Here is a 23,119-nt window from a genome sequence, read left to right on the forward strand (position 1 = left end):
GTCATTCCCGGAAGTTTATGTTGTTTTGCCGCCTTCCTTGAACATTTGTCACTGCCGCTATTGCTGTTGCTGTTCTTTTTACAGGTAAACGCATGTTTGTGATTTAAAGTTAGATTTCATGAAATAACCTCATATATTTCCCTTCTCAGCCTGTTGGGATGTTCTCAAATGTTAAGATTGGTGTTATGATACGTGTAAACCCAATGGCATGGTGAGATACTGGTAAACTAGAGTGGACTATGGGCGCTTTTTGATTCAGTAAAGGAATAATCTAACATTTTACCTGATAGAATGTTATTCTAACGCTCATTTTGCGTCCTGGGTCAAGTTATGCAACGGTATATACATACAATCGAAATATAATTTAATTTTACAAGTTTCAAGTGATGTACTAGTTGCGATTATTTCGTTAGCATTATGTTTTATGATAAATAGTATAATCTATGTAACCTTGATTAACTTATGTTTAGTCTTCTCTCTTACTATAATGTGCTTTAGTCATAATAGCTTGTTAGATTAAAGGTGGACTAAGTAACATGGGTACTGGGTAGAGGGTCTGTCACCTGCTTGTCTTCATGGAGCTGGTATGCTTTGCCTGAAATGTGTCACAATATGGCATTAAACTAGACGAGCCAGGTGAAGGCAAGCCCACTTACAATAGGACTGCATGATTTTGAAGGTAAAGCAACAACAACTGGAAATGGATAAATGCAAGATGGATATGTTTAATGTCATACAGTGGAACATTCCTAACTGTACTAACAGAAGTACTTACATCTCCGTGGAGATGAGCAGGCGGCGGCCATACATACATAGTGTTACATAGCACCATTAACACCAGTGAAAGGAATGCAATTTTTTTCAGTTCATGATCATGTTCTACAGAATAACTGTGTATCTGTCCCGCCCACATCCCATTCAAATACTGCCCACTTACAATAGGACTGCATGATTTTGAAGGTAAAGCAACAACAACTGGAACTGGATAAATGCAAGATGGATATGTTTAATGTCATACAGTGGAACATTCCTAACTGTACTAACAGAAGTACTTACATCTCCGTGGAGATGAGCAGGCGGTGGCCATACATACATAGTGTTACATAGCACCATTAACACCAGTGAAAGGAATGCAATTTTTTTCAGTTCATGATCATGTTCTACAGAATAACTGTGTATCTGTCCCACCCACATCCCATTCAAATACTGCTGTGATGTCACTGCAGCCCAAATTCACTTTGAGACTGTGTTTGTGTGTTTTGCAGCAATCTCACTCTGAAGCTGATCCAATGGAAGACAACGGTTTGTTTGATCAGAGCCACATTGAGGATGAGCCCTTTGACGCTCTGCCTCCTCCTCTATCCCCCGGGCAGGACAACGCAGACCCGTTTGGTGAGAGTCACATTTTACATTATACATTATATTTATTTCACATCTCATTTGATTATTGATTTTATCATAATGTTGTTGTACATATTGTGCAGGTGATGATGACAATGGAGAGGTTTCTAAACTGGCCGATGTCCCAGAGGCGAAAAGGAAAGGAGTGAAAAGACCACAGCCCAAACTCGACTCAAACAGGTGAACGCAGGAGTCCAGTGGGATTTTACTAAGAAAATAGAAAATGTAGTTACTATTGCTCCCTTGTTTTAGGCTGATCTCTGACAGAGGACTACCAGCTCTGCGTACACTGTTTAACGATGTCAAATTTAAAGGCAAAGGGCATGAGGTGAGCTTTTTCTATAGCACAATTTGTATACAGGATAACTGAAAGTTCTTGAAAAATAAAAGTGCAATATTAAGCCATTCTAACATGGCTTAAAGCTCACAAGAGTCTATTTTGCGTAATATAGGGCCTTTAAAAAAACAAAAACATTGTGTTTTTAGGTGGAGGACCTGCGTTTGCTGATGAAGCGAATGGAAAATTGGGCTCACAGACTTTTCCCTAAACTTCAGTTTGAGGATTTCATCGACAAAGTTGAACGACTAGGAGCCAAGAAGGAAGTGCAGGTTAGACAAGAAGTGCAAAGTATCAAATCCCAAAGGCTGACATTATTTAGATAATAGAGTGCTGTCTGCAAAACAAAGTAACCTGTTTTATTAAAATCTTGCACTTGGAACAAAATCCTACTTTTTAAACATGTATCGCAAAGTTTCTCATTTTGTGTTTGGTGACAGACGTGCCTGAAGAGGATAAGACTGGACATGCCACTGACACATGAAGACTACACAAGTAAAGAGGGTGAGGTCTCTTACATTTTACCAACAACAAAATCCATTACCATTTCATAATTATTGGGTGAATTAATGTATTGTAAATGATAATAATCTACAACTTGAAATCACATCGTATTCGATATTGAGTTGCAGTCATGTTTTTCCCAACTTTATCCCATTTTAATTTAATGGTTGATGAGTAGATTGTCTTGACCTTAATAATAATGGTAAACAGTAGTAAACATTATAATCTTGTCGATCACAGGAGAGGAGGACGTGCCTGCAGACATGCAGATTTTTGGTGATCCCGATCCATTTGGTGGAGAACATTTGAGCGCCTCTCCTCCACATATGATCCATTCCACCCCAGCCCCCAGTGCCTTCACAGCCCAAAATGTAGACCCCTCCCTGGGCTTGTCTCTCACCTCTACCCCCTCTCTCACTGAGGAGCAGCAGATGAGGATGGCTGAGAACAGACTCAAGGCTCTTGAGAGGAGACTAGCAAGGCAGAAACAGCAAGCAGGTAAGGATTTTATATATCAAAAAATACAAATCATTATTAAAATTTTTTTGTTTGTTTTTTAAGGGAAATTACATAAGTTCTATGTATGCGTGTGTTATTTGCAAGTATCTGTGTTTAAAGAGAGACCAAACACAAACTTCTCATATAACCACATTTCAAATAGAGCTGTACCTTGAGGTCTAAAGGAGAGAGTGAGGGTTTGGGGTCTGGACATATAAGGAACAGTGTGATCGGTCTAACACTTCAAACTCTGTCCTCCAGCCAAGTGTTTATAATCAGAAACACCTGGCTGTAATCAGGGCAGTCTCTTGTGATGTCACATTGCAATTGAAATACCAGAGAGGCAGCACACACTCATTTTTATGTATTTGAACACAAAGCTGCGCATTTACCCAGTTTGCACTAAAATTGCCAAAGCATTACTCCAAACAGTAGATAATGCTATTAAAACAGCATATACAAGGTTAAGTAGACAAAAATGGATTTACTGTTTTGCTCTATTTTAATTAGTAGCAGGTGACAAAGTGGTAAATACTTTCATTTTACAACAAAGTCTGCAGCGTTTGCATTTTCTCCCTGTGCCTGGGTGGGTTGACTCTAGATTTTTCCCAAAGTGAAACATGCACAGCATGTTAAGTACTCCTTATCAAACCTAGTACCTAGATTTGGGGCTGCACTACTGTCACCCACTGCTCCTGACCCCAGCCATGGTGAAAGATGAGTCAAATGCTGAGGACAGATCTCTACCTAAAAGTCTAAGCAGGTTACCCAAGAAAGGCATTCAAAGGATATGACACCTATACTTAGTAGTAGTAGTGTATACTTGTCTGTTGAACCTGATCATTTACTTTTTGGTAAGCTAAAAGTAGAAATTCTAGTACAACATATGCTTTTCATAGGCATTTAATTTTTTTTTTAAACCTACACAATGTTTTCTAAGAACTGATTACACTTAAACATATAACTTGTCTTTTTAATTGTTCAGAGTCCTGGTCTATGGAGTCTCAGCCCACAAAGTCTGAGCCTTCAGAGTCCCACATCAAAAGGTCAGAGTCAGTCCTAATGGAGGAGTCCACAGGAGTCCCCCCTGAACGGGCCCAGAGTCCTGATCAAGTCCAGATTCAAGAGGAGGACCAGGGCCCATTGACTGACGGCACACAGCCACTAAACCAGCCTCAAACCCAGGACAGTGAGAACCATGTGGAGTCAACCCCCGAGCCCAAAGAACCTGAGGCCAGTACAAGTACAGTCCCTGAATCAGAAGAGAACTGTGAAGAAGAGGGACAAGATGCTAAAGAGGACTAGTTGTTTTCAGTTATCAGTATTTTAAGTATTGTATAAAATTTAAATAGAAAACTGAATACTTGTCCTAGTAATTCTCCATTGCAAAGTTTGAAGTGATTCAAGTGTAAACCCAAAATATATTGTATTTATGTTCCTTTAGAGTTGTGAAAGCTTAATAAAATTGCTTTTTACAAAACCATCTTATGTTCATAGTGGAAGAGTACTACACAAATTTAACAAAATTCAAGTGTATTAAAATATATATATAATATAAATATAAATAAATGTCAAAATAATTTACATTTACAAGCATGTGTAAGTTTAACAGTTTGACAGCACATGTGACTGCTGACTACAACCAAAAAAATCCAACACAGTAGTAGGATTTACTTTTAGCTTGTTTAGTTTTTACCAGAAGTTTAATCAAATTAAATCTGATTTTACAATCCACTTTGAAAACATAGAACCCCCTCAAACTTTGATTGACAGGTCACTTGTAAAAGGGACCAAAAAAAACCCATGATTCTAAGGATTCATGATTTGGTTCTTCTCATGCGACAGTGTAGAACATGTATATTAATAAAAAGTTCAAATCTTTTTTATTTAAAAATGGTGGTGACCAAAACACAATATCAGTGCTTACAATTGAATCCTTCTGAGGTATATAGACGTTTTGTGGACAACATAGCCCACCAAAGAAGTACACATTATTCTTACACTTTTACTAGTCACCATGGTATGTGTGACAACACAGCATTTTTATGTCATGTTTGAAAACTTAAAATGTATATATATTTGGAAAAAACCTGAGCACGTGATGCAAATGACTCCCCTCAAATGCTGGGATTAGTTTGATGACCTCTGCTGGCAAAAATGAGGTGACTCACATACGCCGGATGGGCTTCACAGATGGTGGCGCAAATAAGCTCTGAATGAAAATGGACTTAAAGGCGCTGTACCTGATTTCTACGGTCTTAAAACATGAAAAACAAAACTAGTTCATTTTAAACAGTTTGCAGTGGCTCAGAGTTATTCCACACTTACCTTATGCATTTAGAGCATCCTAATTATTGACCGTGCTGATTTTATAGGCACTTTTCACAACTTTCGGAGGCCAGAGCGGAGATTGCCACCACAGTAATGCTAACAACAACATGCTAATGTGCACGTTCTGATTAATAGACAATAAAATGCAGACAGCACACAGTAGACTTATTTTGACCTCAAGAGCTGCTTATACAATACTGTATATCTGTACTGGGGCAGGATGCATTTTTTGCAAATGCATGTAAAAAAAAAAAAAATCAGGTACAGGGCCTTTAAGAAAAACCTTAAAGCAAATTTGGGCTTTAATTTGTCGCATTATAAATTGCAACAGAGCAGTTTTGTATAATTAATAGACCACCTCACCACATAGGATTACCTCAAATACATACCTACATACCTCAAATTCAGAAATGTTTTTAATAGGAAAACATCAATCTTTCATAATACATTTCCCTTAAAGTGGGACTAAACACCGAAACTCTGCACATAACCACATTTCAAACAGAGCTACTAAACTGGGCAGTATCTGCAGGACTAAAGGGACAGAGTGAGGGGGGAGGAGGGACAGGGTCTAGAGGTAGAAGGAACAGTGTGAACGATCTACAGGTATCCACACTAAAAACGCTGCCCATGTAACTAAGTGTTTGTAATCAGAAACACCTGGCTGTAATTAGGTCTTGCGTGATGTCACGTAGTACGTGAAAATCCCGTGGCCACTGAAGGCAGCACACACTCAGATTTAACTGCTTTTGAGCAGAAAGCTGCAAATTTACCAGTTTGTGGTAAAAATGCCAAAAAATGACTAGGAACATAAAATAATGCTATTCAAACCATATAGCAAAAAAATTGGATTTAATGTTTAGTTCCAAATTTTCCAACATTTTTAAAAGCTCAAAAATATATCCCTTAAAAACACAGTTCTGCCTTATGCTGTGGTGGCACAGAGCTTCTTGGCACAGGCCTCTTCATCCATCAGAGACAGCTCCCTGATCTCCTCCAAAAGAGAGTACAAATTTGGTTGTTTGCTCTGACAGTACTGCCTCTCCTCTCGAGACAGTTTGGGTTTGACTGAAGCCTTTTGCAGTGACTCCTCGGCCTGTCTGTGGACCTCCTGGATCAGCTGGACTTTGGACTGGGTTGGTACCAGGTCTGGGTTTGAGGTCTCGTGAGGAGCGTTTTGGATAACCTCTAGGTTCAGAGAATCCGCATGGCACCGGTTTGACTGTACCGAGATACGCACCTGAGAGGGAACAGAAGCTTTTCAATTTCTTTTTCAGAGTCTAGAATGTGATGACGTTACTCCCAGATTTTCTTATTGATTATATTGCACTTTACCCTGATATATCTAAAAAGGTAAATGCACATGTGTTTAACTTGCTTAGGTCTAATGTTGATTAGACCCAAGAACTCACAGTATTACAACAAAAAATGTATTTTAACAATATACATGTCATCTGTATTAAATATTATTACACTATAGGATGCTGTGGTGTCAGCTGAAACCCGGCAATATACTGTTGAAATGCATTTTCAACCAAAATAAAATGAGCAATCACCAGCTAATTATACTGAACTTACATTAATATGTTAAAGTACCCATTTTATAAAAATGAATGTATGCAAATTGCCAATGTGTATTATTCACTTTGGGACTTTAGCGACAATATATTTGGAATATTGTGTGCGACTTAAACTACATTTACACAAAAAAATCTCAGTATCTCAAAAAAAATCTGTATTTCAGCAGAATTTATTTCTAAAAACAAAAAAGTTGTTGAAATTTTCCTGGGAATGAAATATACTTTTTCATCTTCTAAAAAGGAGAAGGTGGTAAATTTTTTACATTTATTCTTTTTTCAGAGGTATAATGTATGACCCCCCCCCTTACTCACTGTGATGTGTTGGAACAGCCTGAAGGTGGTGCTCCCGCTTAGAGAGGAGGTGGTGATGTGGTCTGAGTGTTTCTTCACTGTTCCACTGCTCCACTCACAGTGACCGTCTGCTCCAAAGGTCAACACCTCCCCCTCTCTGCTCCTCAGGTACACCGGACCCTTCACCCCATACCTGACACATGATCAGGAATTAGGGTTAATGTAGATGTTTGATGCATTACATTTTCAACAAATCTTCAAGGTGACTGGGAGGAGGTTTGGTTTTGCTTTCTTTTTGTTAGTTTTTTTTTATACAGAGGGATATCAGTCTGATCCCCAGCTCGTCCAGCCTTGAATTAGACTCACACTGTCCAATCAGATTTGTTTATTTTCAGTTACGCATGTGCTCCGAAGTCATCTGTCATTTAGAACAAAATCAAAATTCTCTCGATTAGATTAAAATTGTTCTGTGTGTCACTCACTGATTCTGCGATATTTGTTTACTTTATTTTTTCCTCATAAGCGGGCATATATATTTTGATACGGACGGACAAGCATGTCTCTCGTTAGCTAACCCACCCGTCAATCTGAACTTGAGAGAGAGTGAGATTCACCTCACATTGTTGTTAGGTATTGCAGAAATTCTAAATTATGGATCCCAGACAAACTTACTGTGGCACAAAGACAAGGAGGCCGTTGTCCCTGATGGCATAGATCACAGCGTCAGACACACAGCTCGGGTCAGACTCAGGGTCTCTCTCTCTGAAGAACAGGCACTGGAACAGCTCTGTGGACAACCTCTGAGCATGCTGCGCCGCCTGAGAGAGACATGGAGAGGGGAGGAAGAGAGAGATAGATAGTGAGAGAGGAGAGAGAGAAGCAGAGAGAGAAAGAGAGGGAAGGGAGGGGAAAAAAGAGGGATAAAGGGAGGAAATTGGAGGAAAAAAAGAGCAAAATGTATCTGAGTAAAAAGTGTCTTGTCCCAGTACAGATAGACTGTATATGCAGCTCTTGAGGTCAAAATATGTTTGGTGTGTGTTTTCTGCATCTAATTAGAACGCATTTTATTGTTGGATACATAAAATAAGTAAGGAATAACTTTGGACCACTGCAAAATGTCAAAAATGTGTTCAGTTTTTCATGTTTTGAAGACAGTAAAAATCAGATACTGCGATTCTAAGAAAACCCACCTCCTAGACTGTTCTGTTGTCACTGACCCTGTTTATATGTCTACAGTTCTACTCTTTAGTGATTGGTACTGACCCTGTTCCTGTTGTTGATGTGCTGAGCGGTCTCTTCTAGCTCTCTGTTGGAGGCCAAAGTGGAGCTGAGACCTCGGTCCAGGTCTAGCGCCGCCATCAGGAGCCTGTGCACAATGACATCAGCGTAACGACGGATGGGAGACGTGAAGTGAGTGTACCGATCCAGAGCAAGACCTGAGAGGAGTGGAGCAGTGACTTTAACATTTTAGATCCATTCACACTTTATTAAAAGGTGCACTATGTAAGTCCGCCACCTGATCAACACCATGGAAATGTTCCACAGGATGGCATTCAACTTATCTGTCTTCCATTCATTCAATTTAAAGTATTATTATTTCTCAAAAACACCTTCAAAACCATGTATTTGTACTCTGAGCGGCATTACCTCTCCACAGATCTGACCTGTAACTTGACCTTGTAGCGTCACCTGTTTGTCTCCATGTAGACAAACATGTGTAATGTCATATTGTGGAACATTCCTGGCAAAGCTATAAAATGTCCATGGAGACAAGCAGATGTCAAAATGTCCACCACTAAAGTTACATAGTACACCTTAAATTGTAAACCCTAATCACAGTAAACCTATTGTAGACTGAATATTTGCTTCAGATGTTACTGTATTGACAGATGCTGCCATAGCGAAAGGTGGTACCGTAGTGACAGACGTTACCGTAGTGATAGTACTGATCTGCGGGCACAGCTCCAGTGGAGAAGTACATGGCCTGGGACATGGCCTGAGTCGCCATCATCCTGAGGAGCCGATTCACTACAGGGTCCTGGGGGTCCACCGCCTGCTCCAGGGAGTCGGCCAGAGACTTATTTGACCTGAGACAGAGAGATCAGTGTTTCCCCTTTAATAGAGATAATAGATATAGATATTTATTACACACTTAATAGGTGAATAGAAAACTATGGTTTGTCACTTGTGTTTACATTTGATACCAGACTGCTGCGATACCAAACACAATACTATACTGTACATGTACAATGCAGCAGCTCCAATTATGATTTTCCTGTATCTTCACTGACACATACAGTACCTGGTGTCTATGGTGAATCCCCGGGCCCTGGCACTCTCCTGTAGCTGACTGAAGAACTCCTGTCTGGGAGGGGGGTGGTGTCGGAGCAGGGCCTGGTGGGGGAAGGACTCCTGGATCTTGCGGGCCACCCAATGGTTGGCGAAGATCATGCACTCTGCCACAGTTTCATGAACCTCTAACGGCTGACGAGGGACCAGAGCTGTGATGTTCTTCTCTGAATCCAACTGGGCTCGGACCTGAGACAGTGAAACTTATATTTACTGCTTTTGAAATTACAGGGCTGAACAGTTTGAGGAAAAATATCTAACTGCGCTTTCTGACAGTTCCTTTCAAAATTCACATTGCAAACACATCTAGAAAAGTTGACAAAAAGACTCAATTGACAAACTCATACAAGAATCACATCCAACTAAACTACATGGTTAGCAGTTTTTATGCAGAATAAGACAGGGTATATTGTTGTTTTTGGAGGAAATTATGGTAATTCAGATATTCAAATTGGATTTTTTTGGTTAACTGGAGCCTAGTTTTTGACAATCCCCTTCAGAGCGCTATCACAACACAATCAGCATGCATCCCACTGATGAAACTACCGCACATCGCATTAGGTTTGTGAAGTTGTAGTGTGTTGGTTTGTATCCTGCTTTTTATATTTATTTATTTAACCATAAAGAGGGTTAAAATTACTCATTACTCATGCATGGATGACATATAAAACCTCTGACCTTTGATGATGTTTTGTCATGTTTTTGATGAGGAAACGTTATAACAATGTAAAAAGCTCTAAAAAGTCTATTTTGTACAATACATCCTCATTATATGCAGTTCTCAAGGAAAAATGAGCGTTGCTGTTTCTTTCACTTAGTTTAGTAATTTGTTGGGACTTGGTAGTTTTACTTTATTAGTGTTTTTAAGTGGTTTTCATGAGCACATATATTGAATTGAAAAATGCACTGAAAAAAACAAGGATGTACCAACACAGCTGGAACTAGAATGTACTCATTGCATCTGGTCAAAGGTCATTACTGTATCTAATTCGGTGTTTCTCAAACTGTGGTATGTGCATCACTGGTGGTACGCAGGGCCTTGTGCAGTTTGAGTATTTGTTTTATTTAGAGACAAATCTATTAATGTTTGTCCTCTTTTCTGTTAATCATTATTTAGAACTATTTTATCCGTAATTTAGCCTCATTTTAGATCTGGTTTTGTCCAAGTTTAGGTTTGATATAATCCAGGTTTAGATCTGGTTGTGGTACCAGGTGAAGGGTATGACAAATAATAAAGCTTCTGAGTTGCATTACAAATACATATATCAAAATTATTGAATGCATATTGATTGAATAAAGCTTCTTAGGTGCATCACATCTACATATATACCTTTTGACACTGAAATCATAGAAGTTTTGAATATTGTCATGTAACCACCGAATTCATGTATCCTTTGAATGTTGCACTCTTTTTAAGGTCATCTAACGGACACCATGTTTATGCTAAAGTTTGAACAAGATGTACTAACACCGAAACTATTCACTCAGTATAATATTCCAATATTAAAGGAGGCATTGTAAGATGTGAGTTATGGGGGCAGCCAGTTCTTTGTAGAAACTCCTTTCACAGAGATAAGGTGGCCGGACGAGACCCAAGGCCGAAAAACAAACCGGTGCTGCCCGGAGAAGTGAACGAGGCTGGAAGGAGGAACCAAGACGTCAACCTACTCATCACAATATTTGCATATTCATGTTACATGTTACATTTTATCCTTTGGGGCCAGGGAAAAGCAGACAGACTGCCTGCTGCACAAACGAGGGATGGATAATTTTGACCCCGGGTACTGTATTAGATTGTATCTGTCAGGGGAATAAACTTTTGAGATTTGAACTGACCGAATCCAGTCGTCATTTTGATAAGAACACGCCTAACACAGGAAAGCCAAATACTATCTTGGTGCTTGGTGTTAAAAGTTGGAAAATCAAGTACAACTTATTAATGATTCACTCCTCCTCACCTCCACTCCCTCCAGCTCGAGAGCACCCCCTCTGTCCCTCTGTGCTCTCAGGTGTCGTGCCACATGAGTCAGGGTCTCTAGAGCTTGGGTTAACTCAGCCAGCCTCTGACTCTGCTCCTCTGGGTTGAGTTGGTTCAGTTCTGGTACAGTGGCATCCTCTCCGTTGAGCAGAGCCTGGGCAAGCTCGTAGTGCAGCTGATAGGACGATCGGATCAGAGTGCGCCCAAACCACACACTCCTCACCTCCAGAGATGCGGAGTCCAGCTCCCACAAAACACTCATCGCATACCTGCATTTTTCAACATATAAAGTTCAAAGGAATAAGAAAATATTGAAAATTATCTTTAGAAAATATTGCATATTATAATACATTCATGATCTAATGTTCAACCTAATACACAGTGGAAAATTTGGTAAAACAGTGTAACAAACTCTCTCTCTATTGTTTAACCCTTCTAATGTGTATGTATATGTTACTTTATTTGATTATTCCTTCAACTGTTGCACTTCAGTTAGTGGACCATCTTCAGCTACCACTGCTGCTCTGGGTAAACTCACTAATGTAAGCCAGTCTGACCCCCCAAGCTCATGAGTCAAATTTACACCATCATACAAAGGACAAATGTGAAATACTGAAAATGTTTTAAAATATATTTAGTTCTCAGAAAATCCCACCTGTCAACCCCTCCGAGCAGAGAGCAGAGGTTTGCACTGAGTACTTCAGGAAGCATATCGTATCTGCGGTCAGCCAGGTAATACGTGGTCGCTCTGGGAGACACAGGGAAGGAATGAAAACAAAATATCTCTATTCATAAAGCTATAGATGCTCAAACACAAACGTACGCCAGTGCCCCTCTCACCGTGCACGGGCCTCCTGGTCGGTCAGGGATCCCTCTTTAACAAAGTGGGTGACGTCTGCAATGTGCACACCCAGCTCCAGCCCCCCCTTGGGCAGCCTGCTCACAGACAGCGTGTCATCCACATCCTCACAGCCTTTGGGGTCGATACTGAATACCAGGTGCGTCTGCCTTAGGTCCCTCCGAGTGGTCACCTGCTCCGGGTCAGGATTCCAGGGCCGCTCAGGGGACACCACCGGCATCTCTCTCAGCTGAGGAACAAAAGCTTTCATTCCCATAATGTATCTAAAGATGGATGATATAGCATTTTCTTAGCACCTAGGTTACAATTCTTGTAAACGTTGTAACATTGAAGAAACTTGCTTTAGTTGCTTCTCAAGACAATCCAAAGAGTTCACACTGTAAAATGTGACATTACAATACCAATTCAAAGACAATAATGCACATTATAGAACAGTCTGTGGACAGATGATGTATGCACATGTCTGACCTGTGCCTCAGAGAAGGGTGGGACACTGATGCAGTTCTCGATAAGGATAGTCTGGACCTCGGTCTCAAGTTCTCCGGCTCGGCCCAGGACCCTGACGCTGTGTCCATTTGGATACAGAGAGGTGCTATCCCATGAGTCGATACGCACCACCACCCTGTGATCCTACAGAGGAAAAACAAACTCACTTTAATAAAGCTGCTCTTGATGTGACTGGAATGATCCAAATTTAGGACGAAACACCTCTGGCATGTCAGCCTGACCTGTAGTGTGTCTGCCTGGTGCATATGATTTGTAGCGTGTCTGTCTGGTATATATGACCTGTAGTGTGTGTCTTCCTGGTATATATGACCTGTAGTGTGTGTCTTCCTGGTGTATATGACCTGTAGTGTGTGTCTTCCTGGTGTATATGACCTGTAGTGTGTGTCTGTCAAGTGTATATGACCTGTAGTGTGTGACTGTCAAGTGTATATGACCTGTAGTGTCTGCCTGGTGTACATGACCTGTAATGTGTCTGCTTGGTGCATATGACCTATCGCGTGCCTGTCTGACCTGTAACATGTGTGTCTGATCTGTAACGTGCCTGAAGCGTGCCTGTCTGACCTGTAGCGTATCTGTCTGACCTGTAGCATATCTGTCTGACCTGTAGCGTATCTGTCTGACCTGTAGCGTATCTGTCTGACCTGTAGCGTATCTGTCTGACCTGTAGCGTATCTGTCTGACCTGTAGCGTGTCTGCCTGCTGGGTGCTGATGCGGATCTTGGGGATGCGGTGGTCCCAGGGCACAGTCAAAATCTTCTGGGAGTTTCTGCTCTGAGTCTGAGTCTCTCGAGTAGGAAAAGTCACCACATAATCTCTCCAGTTCCTCTGCAGGATCCCCACAACACGACCTAAACAAGAGAAGGTACATATGACACTTTTCGAAGAACTATACTCAAAAAAGACTAGAACTCCTATTGGTGTTGTCATGATACTAAACTTTCAAACTTGATTTTGATACTAAGGAATAGACTCAATATTCAATACCAATTCTGATACTGTGATGATAATTAAAATAAAAAAAAACACTCCTTATTTAGACAATGAATTTAGAATGTGATTTTCAACATTAAATGGTAGTCCTTTCTTTTATATTCCCATGTAGCCTTATAGGCAGGTAGGTTCTGTAGTGGTCAATGGGTGCATACTAGTCTATGTTGTTTTATACTTGTTCTGATACAGCTTAGGGCTCTGTTACTTAAGACTTTAATCTGAGCTTTATTTTAACACAAGCTGACCACAAAGAACAGTCTTAGCTGGAACTACAACAGGGTAGCTGAGTTTGAAAATTATATTACAGTCAGAGTTTTTCAGTTAGTCACTAGACCTAAACAGAATCATGAACGGTCGTATTGATCACAGACTCCTGTAAATGTGTTGTCTAAATCCATTTTGTATTTTTTCTTGAGTTTTTTTGCAGTGTTTGCAAATGTGTGCATTGTATCACCTTAGTAAATGCTGAACATTCTGCCATAGACATACATACAGAACCTTCCCAGTGTGATGTCACTGCAAAGTATCAGTTATTAAGTATAGATGATATTATGGTTACCCGTGGGCATAGGCTGGTTGTTTTGGTCCTCCATGCTCCTCTCTTCCCCCTGGGCTTCAGTCAGAGCAGTGGTCCTCCCTCTCCACTCACTGTGAGGCAGCAGCTCCACCACCACACTGTCCCCATGCACCGCGCGGTTACAGTTCTTTACCCCCAACACCAAAACGTCACAGCTCAGGTCTGAAAAAACAAGAACAATTTTATTTATTTTACATATTTACAACAACACTAATGAATTTAAATGCTTCAAATGCAGAACGTTTCAAATTTAAAACAGGGCTAGGCTATTTGATGCTTTTTGACGCTCTGAGTACCGCCTCCCTTTACTCTCTGCGCCAAATGAAGTCCCCCTTCACAGCACTACAACAACACAATCAGAGTGCATCCCACTAATGAAACTACTGCACATTGCATCAGGTCTGTGAAGTTGCAGTGTATCATTTTGTATGATGTATGGAGAATTGCGCACAGGATAGGATCCTACTGCTAACCATAAGGAGGGTTTGGAAGATTTCTCAAACATGCAAGGTTTTAATGAAGGAATGTTGTAACATGGTATTTTTTATTCAATTTTTTATTCAATTTTTATTTCATGTAATAAAAAAAAATTAATTACAAGCACTGAATTTTCACATTTATGAGCCACACAGCTGTACCTGTGCTCTTGTTGGAGAAGCCCTGTGTGGTGACTAGCGCCTCCTGCTGGGCTCGGTGCTTATTCACACTGAGAATACCCTGAAAACAAAAGTGGTCATACAACAATCAGCTGTTATTACTGACTCAGTACAGATATATTTTATAAGCAGCTCTTGAGGTGAAAATAAGTCTGCTGTGGGCTAGCTGCATCTAATTATAAAAAAGCATTTCATGGTCAAATAATCAGGAAGTGTACTGTTAGCATGCTAGCTTATTCCATCACGGCAGTGAAAGTGCTTATTAACTCATTGCGGTGAATAATTGTGATGCTCTAAATGCATAAGGGAAGGGAGGAATAACTTTGGACCATGGCAAATCGTAAAAAATGTCAGAAACAGTTCACTTTAAAGACAGTAAATATGAGGCACAGAGCTTTCAGATTCTATACCTGCATATATCTCCCACACTTGATACCGGCTTCCAGGACTTCGGGAGGCAGGTGTTCTTGGTACTCCCTCTCCGATCCCTCACTCTCTCTCTCCTGCACAGCCTGGACGATTGAGCTGTATAGTTCATGAGCGGCGTTCACATCCGACCAAAAGCTATGCAAATATTCCTGAAAAATGCATGAGCAAATTTCAATTTTACTGTCTGGCACTTTTAGACTTTAAATTAATGTAAAAATTTAAAGCAGCAGAGGGAGAGTTTTAAGGATACAATGCAGCACAGTGGAAGTGTATGCAGAGATCCTTTAGGTTTTTCTGATTCTCTAATTTTGACTTTTTCAAATTTGGTGGGATAACACCTGTTGTAAATATAGATTATTGTTTTACACAGATCAAAAAGCAATTTGTGAAGAAAAGGTAAAGAATATGTTGAACATTACAGGAAGTAGAGAGTTGACGTCACACTGGGAGAATTCTATGCAATAGTTTACTTTTATTTTGTTGGAATTTGTTGAAATTGTGCTATTTTTTTATTTCTCAAATAATAATGTCTGCGTTTGTTAGATGAGTTTTGACCCACTGTACAATGTGGTTGTTAAATAATAGTTATGGAATTCCCCAGTGTGATGTCATGAATTCAAACTAGGGAAAAAAACAAATGTACATTTTTTGTAAAATCTTAAATCTATTGATCTTAACTATGTTTTAGTAAAATCAACAGTCTAACATGTAACTCAAAACAAAAGTACAATTTAACACTCTACTCCACTATTTACAGCCTTAATAAAGCATGAACAAAGACTTCATGAGAGCTACGATTTGGGGAAAATATGTAATTGTGATTTTTCTGACAAGCATTCCGGTTAGATTTTATGTTTTAATAAAAAGATTCTGTTCAAAGTTCACATTTAAATGTATCATGGAGACATCAGGTGACTCCAGAAAAGTATGAAATTTTTGGAAATAAAAGTACCTGGAATTGAATAAATACAAGATTGATAAGTTCACACTGTGGAACATTCCAGCAATATAATTCTCATGAGACAGAACCAGTTGATGGGCCTTCCACCAGAAAAGTTACATAGGGCAGCTTTAAGATTCATGTTAAATTAGGACATGGATAAGATATTGTATCAGCTTCATAATAAAAGTCTTTGGTCATTCAGAACATTGTGAGGTCGTGTAGTTTCAGGAGTGCACAGTAGCACGTACTGAATATTTTACTGAATTCATTTTGCTCTTAGAAGTGTCCAAGTCACAATTCTGACACTCATGGTTCTAGCAAACCACATGGTGTGCTTTTATAATATATAAAGTAGGGATGTCAAAAGTATCGAAAATCAAATGCTAATCGACACCAAAATAACAAGATACTCATTTGGACAAGTATCGACATATTATTTACCCGATAACAACTGATACTAGGGCTGAATGTGAAAATATAATTACTTTCCTTTAAATCCAAATGTTTTGTAACTGTTATTAATAATTTAAAGTAACTACAGAATAGCTTTGAAATAAAAGTTCAATATTACAAGGTGTTTTGGGCCAGTAAATCATTGTCTTATACCAATTTATAGACAAATTCTATATCAACTGAACCGATATCTTAGAACCGATATCCAATCCCATCAAAATTTTCCATATCAACGCCGATATCAGATACCAGTATCATATTGGTGCATCCCTAAACAAAGCTAGTATAAAACCACATGGTAATTATTATTTTGTGATGAAAATTACATATACAGTATACTACTACATTCTACACTGTGATGGGTATTGAATATCGATCCAGTTCCTTAGTATCAAAATCGAGTATCGTGACAAGACTAATATAGACATTGCTGCTTTTATTCAAAATGCATCTACAGTTACATACTGTCATTGGTCTAACTTTGGATATCAAGATTAAATTAATCGTAATTAATGTGACCATTTCTGAAGCAAAACCATGTACTATGCAATGGGGTATGGTAAGGGGTATCTACTTGACTCAGCTCTAATGTTGCTTTGCCTGGAATGTTCCATAGTATGACATTAAACATATCTATATCTATATTGCATTATTCTGGTGTGTGAATGGGTGAGTGGTTCCTTGATGTAAAGTACTTTGAGCCTTGAAGGTGAAAAAGTACTGTATAAAAATCTGACCATTTACCAATATTTTGAGCAGATGTTTGCTAAGGTTTAACCATCATGTAAATTAAATGGATGTAAAAAAAAAAAAAAGAAAAAAAGGGGGGGTGGGCCATATACCAGAAAAATTCATAAAGATTTTTTTAAAGCCATATCACAATTCTGATTTGATCACGATTCACAACTTTTTTTTAAATCAAACTAAGATGAAACTAAGGTAATCTGCTGTTTCTGAAAGTTTACTCTTCACTGTGATTGGCTGATTCCACCTGTCACACACTCAGATCATGACAGAGGCTGACCAATAGGAGGAGTGGGAGGTGGAAAGTGTCTGTTTTGGACCATAGGACTGCATTAAACAGAAAAGCAGAAATATTACTTAATATGCTTATTTGGAGGTACATTTTTAATCTGCTCTTTGTAATAAAAAATCCTGGAAAAAAACAACAACTATAGACTTGATATTCAAAATTTCAGATTGGACATTTTCTTGACAGCTTCTTTCACCATGTATATTGGCTGTCAAACTGCTCATTGGAGAGATAGGGGTTCAGCCTATAGAGGAGTATGCTAATGTAATACAATTATAACAGTACAGTATTATTTTAGCAGTCTAAGCAATCCAGGCCACAGCGCTGAATTAAACTAAGGACCATCGACTGATAAATTATGTATAAACACAAACAAAGGAGAAAGCCTTTTGCAAACTTAACACTAAACAAACTTGGTATAATAAGAAGCTAGTTGTTCAATGTTTTGAACCAATGTTTTGAACCAATTTCAAATAATGATGCAAAAAATACTGAATTTACAATGGGAATGTCACCCTCCATTCAAAAAAGACACTAACAAAACTGTGATAAAACTGAAATCGTGACCAGGCCTCTGATTAAAATCGAGACATGATTTACTGTGGCCAAATCTGAAATCACAGACATAACAGTAACAGCAATGTATCAAACTGTTGTTCCTTCATTAAAAGCATGTCTGAGGTGGTTTTAGATGTCATCCATGAATGTTTCAGTATTTTAGCGAGCGCTCCCAGACAGTATTTGAGCAGTTCAATCCTGTAGAAGGCTCTGCCCACAGGCCTATGTCACCCATGATCTCACAGGGCAATTTTTCATTAATATACAAAAGTGGGATAAAAAAACAATACACTACAACTTCACAAACCTAATGCAATGTGCAGTACTGTCATCAGTGGGATGCACGCTGATTGTGATAGCTAGGTTTAGAAGTTCATATTTCAGTCTTCTCTGAAATATTAATGCTTCAGAGTGGGTATAAAATGAGCTCTTCAATTTGATATTTTTCCAGTTTTGTTCATCTCTACAGCAGAGTTTAGTGGAGTGAATGAATAAACACTACAACATGGCAGTTTGAGAGGCTTGTAAAGCATCTTAATACATATTATTCACAGGCATTAATATTTCCCATTTGTGTTGTAGTCACCTGCATTGAGATGACATAGACCCCTGAATTGAGGCTGCTGTACTGAGCCACGGCCTCTGAGTCGTCTGTGACCATCACTATGTCCTTTAGCCCGGCCAGGTGATTGTAGAACCACACTGCAGCGGAGTATACACATCTATAATACGAGGAACAACATCAACAATGCAACAGCTCACTATTGCTTATTATGGAGTACATACAGTTTACTATATATTTTAACAATTCATGATATTACAGCGTATTCAATATATTGTTTCTTTGCTTAGAATGTTCTAAAGTAAGGATTAAAACGTATCTATTTCCATGGAGACAAGCAAGTGGCATAGTGCCATAATGTGGAACGTTTTAAGCAAAACAATAGAATCTCCATGAAGTCAAGCTGGTTGGGTATCCTTCACCAGAAAAGTTACATAGAGCAAGTTTAAATCCCAGGTGAGAAATGTTTGGTGTGTGATTCAAGTGTCTTTTTGGCATAGCCCTGGTTAGGCAGTGGCCTGTTGGTGGCTTCTCTGGTCGGGCAGTACGGCTGTTGTCAAATGTTATTACACAAGCCTGAAGTACATAATATGTTCATTCAACTGTTGTAATACTTATGCTGCACAGCATTAATAGAGAAGATTTTGTAAGTTTTAGATGGCCAAAAATTATATCATTAGCATATCCATGTTCATTTTTGACCAATATATTATCTTAAGGTGAGGGTTTGGGTTAAGATTAGGGTTAGGTTTAGGAAGTTAATTTGTTAAGTTTAGGGCTTTGGGAGACTAGTCCCGCCCTGTAACGAAATGCCAAACATTTAGGGAGTCCCAGACCGAAACCCTAACCCATACATGTCAAAAGCCAAGAACTAAGACGTGTTTATGGTTAATTTACGAATTATGACTTCATCCACTTGATGGCGCTCTTTCTCAGCACAAGATAATCTACATTTGATGATAAATTACTAAAATTCAAAACACATAAGCTTAAAAAAAAAAAAATAATAATAATAATAAACAAGAAGCAATTAGACATTAGTTTAGAGTGCCATCAAATGGATGAGCAAACATGAATCTCAACAATAATCTTAAGTAAACATGTTTAGATTTACCGTTTACATTTCTCAAAATCTTTTTTTTTTCACTTAACATTAAAGATATTACAACAGTTACATCAACATATTAAGTGAATATTTCATTCTTGCAAACTACAGATAGTTCACTGTCTTCAAAAACAGGAATAAGCCTGTGTAATAACACTTAGGGGGAGCTCATGGACTGGCCTTTACCAGAAGCAGACCAAAAAAGCCACTTCTCCATCTCGGCCTCTCTACAAGTTCTCAAACTCTAACTAACTTTACAACCCTAACCCTAACCCTAACCCTAACCCTTTACAACTTACCTACTAGTCAAACATGTATCACTAGTAGAATGTTCAGTATAAAATGTTATTGCTGGGATCACAACATTGTAGAGATCAATAATATTTAACACAGATGAGCAGCTAAATGTAATACTGTAGACTGTTTGTACACACTACAGTGATCTTATACAGCTCGCACTTTGCTCAAATTTAATTCTATGTTAACACAATAAAGTAATAAAATGAAGGACCACCAAACCCTGACCTGGTTTGCCATTTCTCCTGGCTCTCCCCTTTCTCTCTGGGACAATACGAGTACTTCTGGAACTCATTAACAAACAGAACACAGTCGTGACGAGGGTCTTTCAGCAGGTTACGCAGTCTGTTGTACTGCCTAGACCAAGAAAAATCAAAATATGAAATTAAAGGTTTACAAATGCAATTTCAGTAACACAACAGTAACATCAGTGGACAAACTTACAGAAGACATATTGTGTCTGCTATATAGTTATAATCTATGACATTTATTATGACATTTATTATGTTATGTTATTTAAATGACAATACAGATATAAAATTACTTGATAAAAGAAACAAGTCCACTGACTTCTGGGTTGAAAAAATTGCAGTGGCTATGTACCAGTGGTGGTGACTTCTTGTATACGGGAGAATAAAGATTACTCAGACATGCATAAATCTTTAATATCTCTTACCTTCTTCCTTTGTTGTGCTGCACAGCCTGACACGCTGTCTGTGTAAAGATGATTCCCTGGATTTCTCTGAATTCCAGGATCTCCAGAAAGTCCAAGACGATCCCAACATCAGGAATCACGTAATGGGTCAGGTCTCCAGGAAGCACCTTACCATCTGGAAGGAAAAGAAGCAGGCACAATCATTTTAGGTTTGTTCATAACCAAAACCGGTAATTGAAGTCCACACTGTCCTGGAAGCTGGGTGTGCATAGGACAAAACTAAGCCAAATAGTGACCCAACTATGAGACAATCTCAGAACATTATAAAATATACATTTAAATATACATTTTGGCACTGAATGTTGTTCATTCTGATAAATTATAATTTTGTGGCGCAGTCAGTAGTCACATTGAGGTGCTCCCAATGCCCAAATGGGAGGGCTAGATCATTAAATGAGTGATCATAACATAAAATATCATAAATTAACATAACTACTAAAATCTACATGATTTTGAATAATATCCCCATCCATAGCCTCATGTTTATTGTCATACTACTGTCTCTTCAGTCTCTTACCTAGATCTATAACATAGATCAAGTTAGTTTTCCATCTTTTTGTAATTTAAAAGACTTGTAATGAAGTCAAAGTCAGCAGTTAGCTAACCACTTTTCTTTTCAGCCATATTTCTTTCAGTTTTTCTCCATAATGTCCAGATGTGCTGTCAGTAGTGTTTTGGCTCTTTACCGTTGTCACAGTCCGCTTGACACAGGGCGCTGTAGCACGGAACCCGCTCCCTCAAATAATGTTCCCGGACCACACGGACCTTCCGACCGCGGCTGCTCTTCAGATGCAGAAGTCTCTCCGTCTTTATCATGTTGTAGTCTGATTAAAAGCAACAAGAAACAGCAGATTTAACATAACGCGGGAACAATCAGCTACCATACTGCACTAGTAGCTAACCTAAACAACTTTCAGGAAGTGCGGTGATCACGTGATAACCCTGAGACGTTAATTTAAATGTCTCAAAACAATCAAAAAACACTTGTAATTGCGTACACATGAGGCAAAAAAGTTGCTAAATAGAAAAAAACGTTATACTATTCTTTAATTTCATTTGTGATCCTGGTTTTAGATCCCTTTAATACCAGATGTTTTGTGATTTTTCTCTTTGTTTCTTTATTCTCTTGATGTATGTTTCTTACTCTTTGGCAATAATAGAAAGAAACATGAAATAGGTTTACAGAATACACAGAAATATATACCTTTACCGTATAAACATGGCTATTATCTAAGACAAGCAATAAAAACTCCAAAAGAAAGAATTACCAAACCGTCTAAACTTATTGAAAGCGACGCAACAGTGAGGGACTCATTCCTCTTGTTGTTGTGTGACTCTTTGGCTGAGGCTGAAGAGACGCTGCAGCGGAGCATCTCCAGCTCAGAGGCGATGCACTCTCGGCTCAAGTTGGACTCTACGCGGCTACGGATGCTCGGGACTTTACTTTTACTCATAAAAACGGACTTTTAAACTAACTATAACTCGATTTATACATTGTTTTATGCACGCATTCTCTGCCGTTTGCCACTAGAAGACGTCTTTTAACCACGACTATGAACTTGGTGTGAGGAGACATCGTGGGCAAGGTAAGCTCGAGATCATTTAATTTGTGCAAAGTGAATGTATTACTTGAGAAACTATTATATGCAGTCTATTTTTTGGCATAAATGTGGAGTGTTTAGTTAGTATCAGAAATTTTTCCTTGCTTCAATAGCCTACTTTTTGGACTATTTTTAAAGATTTCTTTTGTCTGTCAACTAAGCGCTTTCAAAGTGCAATGCAAATTCATTCTACTAATCACATTTGATACAGGGGCATTTTGTCATTGTGGCATGTAACTCCGGTGGACACTGAAAATAACAGTAGTACAAGATCAGCTTTAATATAGCTTGAAGAAAGGCAACATCTTGGCAAAAATACATTCTAACATAACTAATATAATCACCAAATAATAATAATTACTGTATTTACTTAAAATAGACTTGAATAATAGCTTACTACTGAATAAAATAAACTTAAAATGCAGCAATTTTTTTTGTTCATTGTCACTGATATAGTGTTGCCATGAATAAAAAACAAACTCTTTCTTTAGAAATTAGAATGTGATTTTCAGCATTAAATGGTAGTACTTTCTTTTCTATTCTCATGTGGCCTTATATCTGTGTA

The 23,119-nt window shown here is 38.7% G+C and overlaps 2 protein-coding genes across 4 annotated transcripts; one reads left to right on the plus strand and one right to left on the minus strand.

Annotated features, from left to right (window-relative positions):
• The first annotated feature begins 46 nt into the window (after window positions 1-46).
• Window positions 47-4,190, plus strand: tipin (timeless interacting protein). 2 transcript variants are annotated; one of them, XM_033991797.2, is made up of 8 exons: window positions 47-84; window positions 1,266-1,392; window positions 1,485-1,581; window positions 1,654-1,729; window positions 1,888-2,010; window positions 2,179-2,242; window positions 2,483-2,740; window positions 3,726-4,190. In XM_033991797.2, the coding sequence occupies exons 2-8, from the start codon at window positions 1,290-1,292 to the stop codon at window positions 4,043-4,045; spliced, it is 1,041 nt and encodes a 346-aa protein (XP_033847688.1). In that variant the 5' UTR covers window positions 47-84; window positions 1,266-1,289; the 3' UTR covers window positions 4,046-4,190. The 2 variants fall into 2 exon arrangements, with proteins under 2 accessions (XP_033847688.1, XP_055086287.1); XM_055230312.1 differs by lacking the exon at window positions 47-84 and adding an exon at window positions 157-222 and having other exon boundaries at window positions 3,726-4,069.
• A 1,278-nt stretch (window positions 4,191-5,468) lies between these two features.
• Window positions 5,469-21,868, minus strand: dis3l (DIS3 like exosome 3'-5' exoribonuclease). 2 transcript variants are annotated; one of them, XM_033986722.2, is made up of 18 exons: window positions 21,640-21,868; window positions 20,915-21,068; window positions 20,467-20,595; window positions 18,861-18,996; window positions 15,269-15,436; window positions 14,841-14,919; window positions 14,185-14,364; window positions 13,317-13,483; window positions 12,597-12,758; window positions 12,110-12,357; window positions 11,925-12,017; window positions 11,250-11,538; window positions 9,245-9,480; window positions 8,875-9,029; window positions 8,206-8,378; window positions 7,615-7,760; window positions 6,964-7,135; window positions 5,469-6,311 (listed from the first exon to the last, which is right to left on the minus strand). In XM_033986722.2, the coding sequence occupies exons 1-18, from the start codon at window positions 21,767-21,769 to the stop codon at window positions 5,997-5,999; spliced, it is 3,132 nt and encodes a 1,043-aa protein (XP_033842613.1). In that variant the 5' UTR covers window positions 21,770-21,868; the 3' UTR covers window positions 5,469-5,996. The 2 variants fall into 2 exon arrangements, with proteins under 2 accessions (XP_033842613.1, XP_055086222.1); XM_055230247.1 differs by lacking the exons at window positions 14,841-14,919; window positions 15,269-15,436; window positions 21,640-21,868 and having other exon boundaries at window positions 5,971-6,311; window positions 20,915-21,038.
• Window positions 21,869-23,119: the final 1,251 nt, after the last annotated feature.

The sequence above is a fragment of the Periophthalmus magnuspinnatus genome, chromosome 3 (assembly GCF_009829125.3).
Source record: "Periophthalmus magnuspinnatus isolate fPerMag1 chromosome 3, fPerMag1.2.pri, whole genome shotgun sequence".
NCBI lineage: Eukaryota > Metazoa > Chordata > Actinopteri > Gobiiformes > Gobiidae > Periophthalmus > Periophthalmus magnuspinnatus.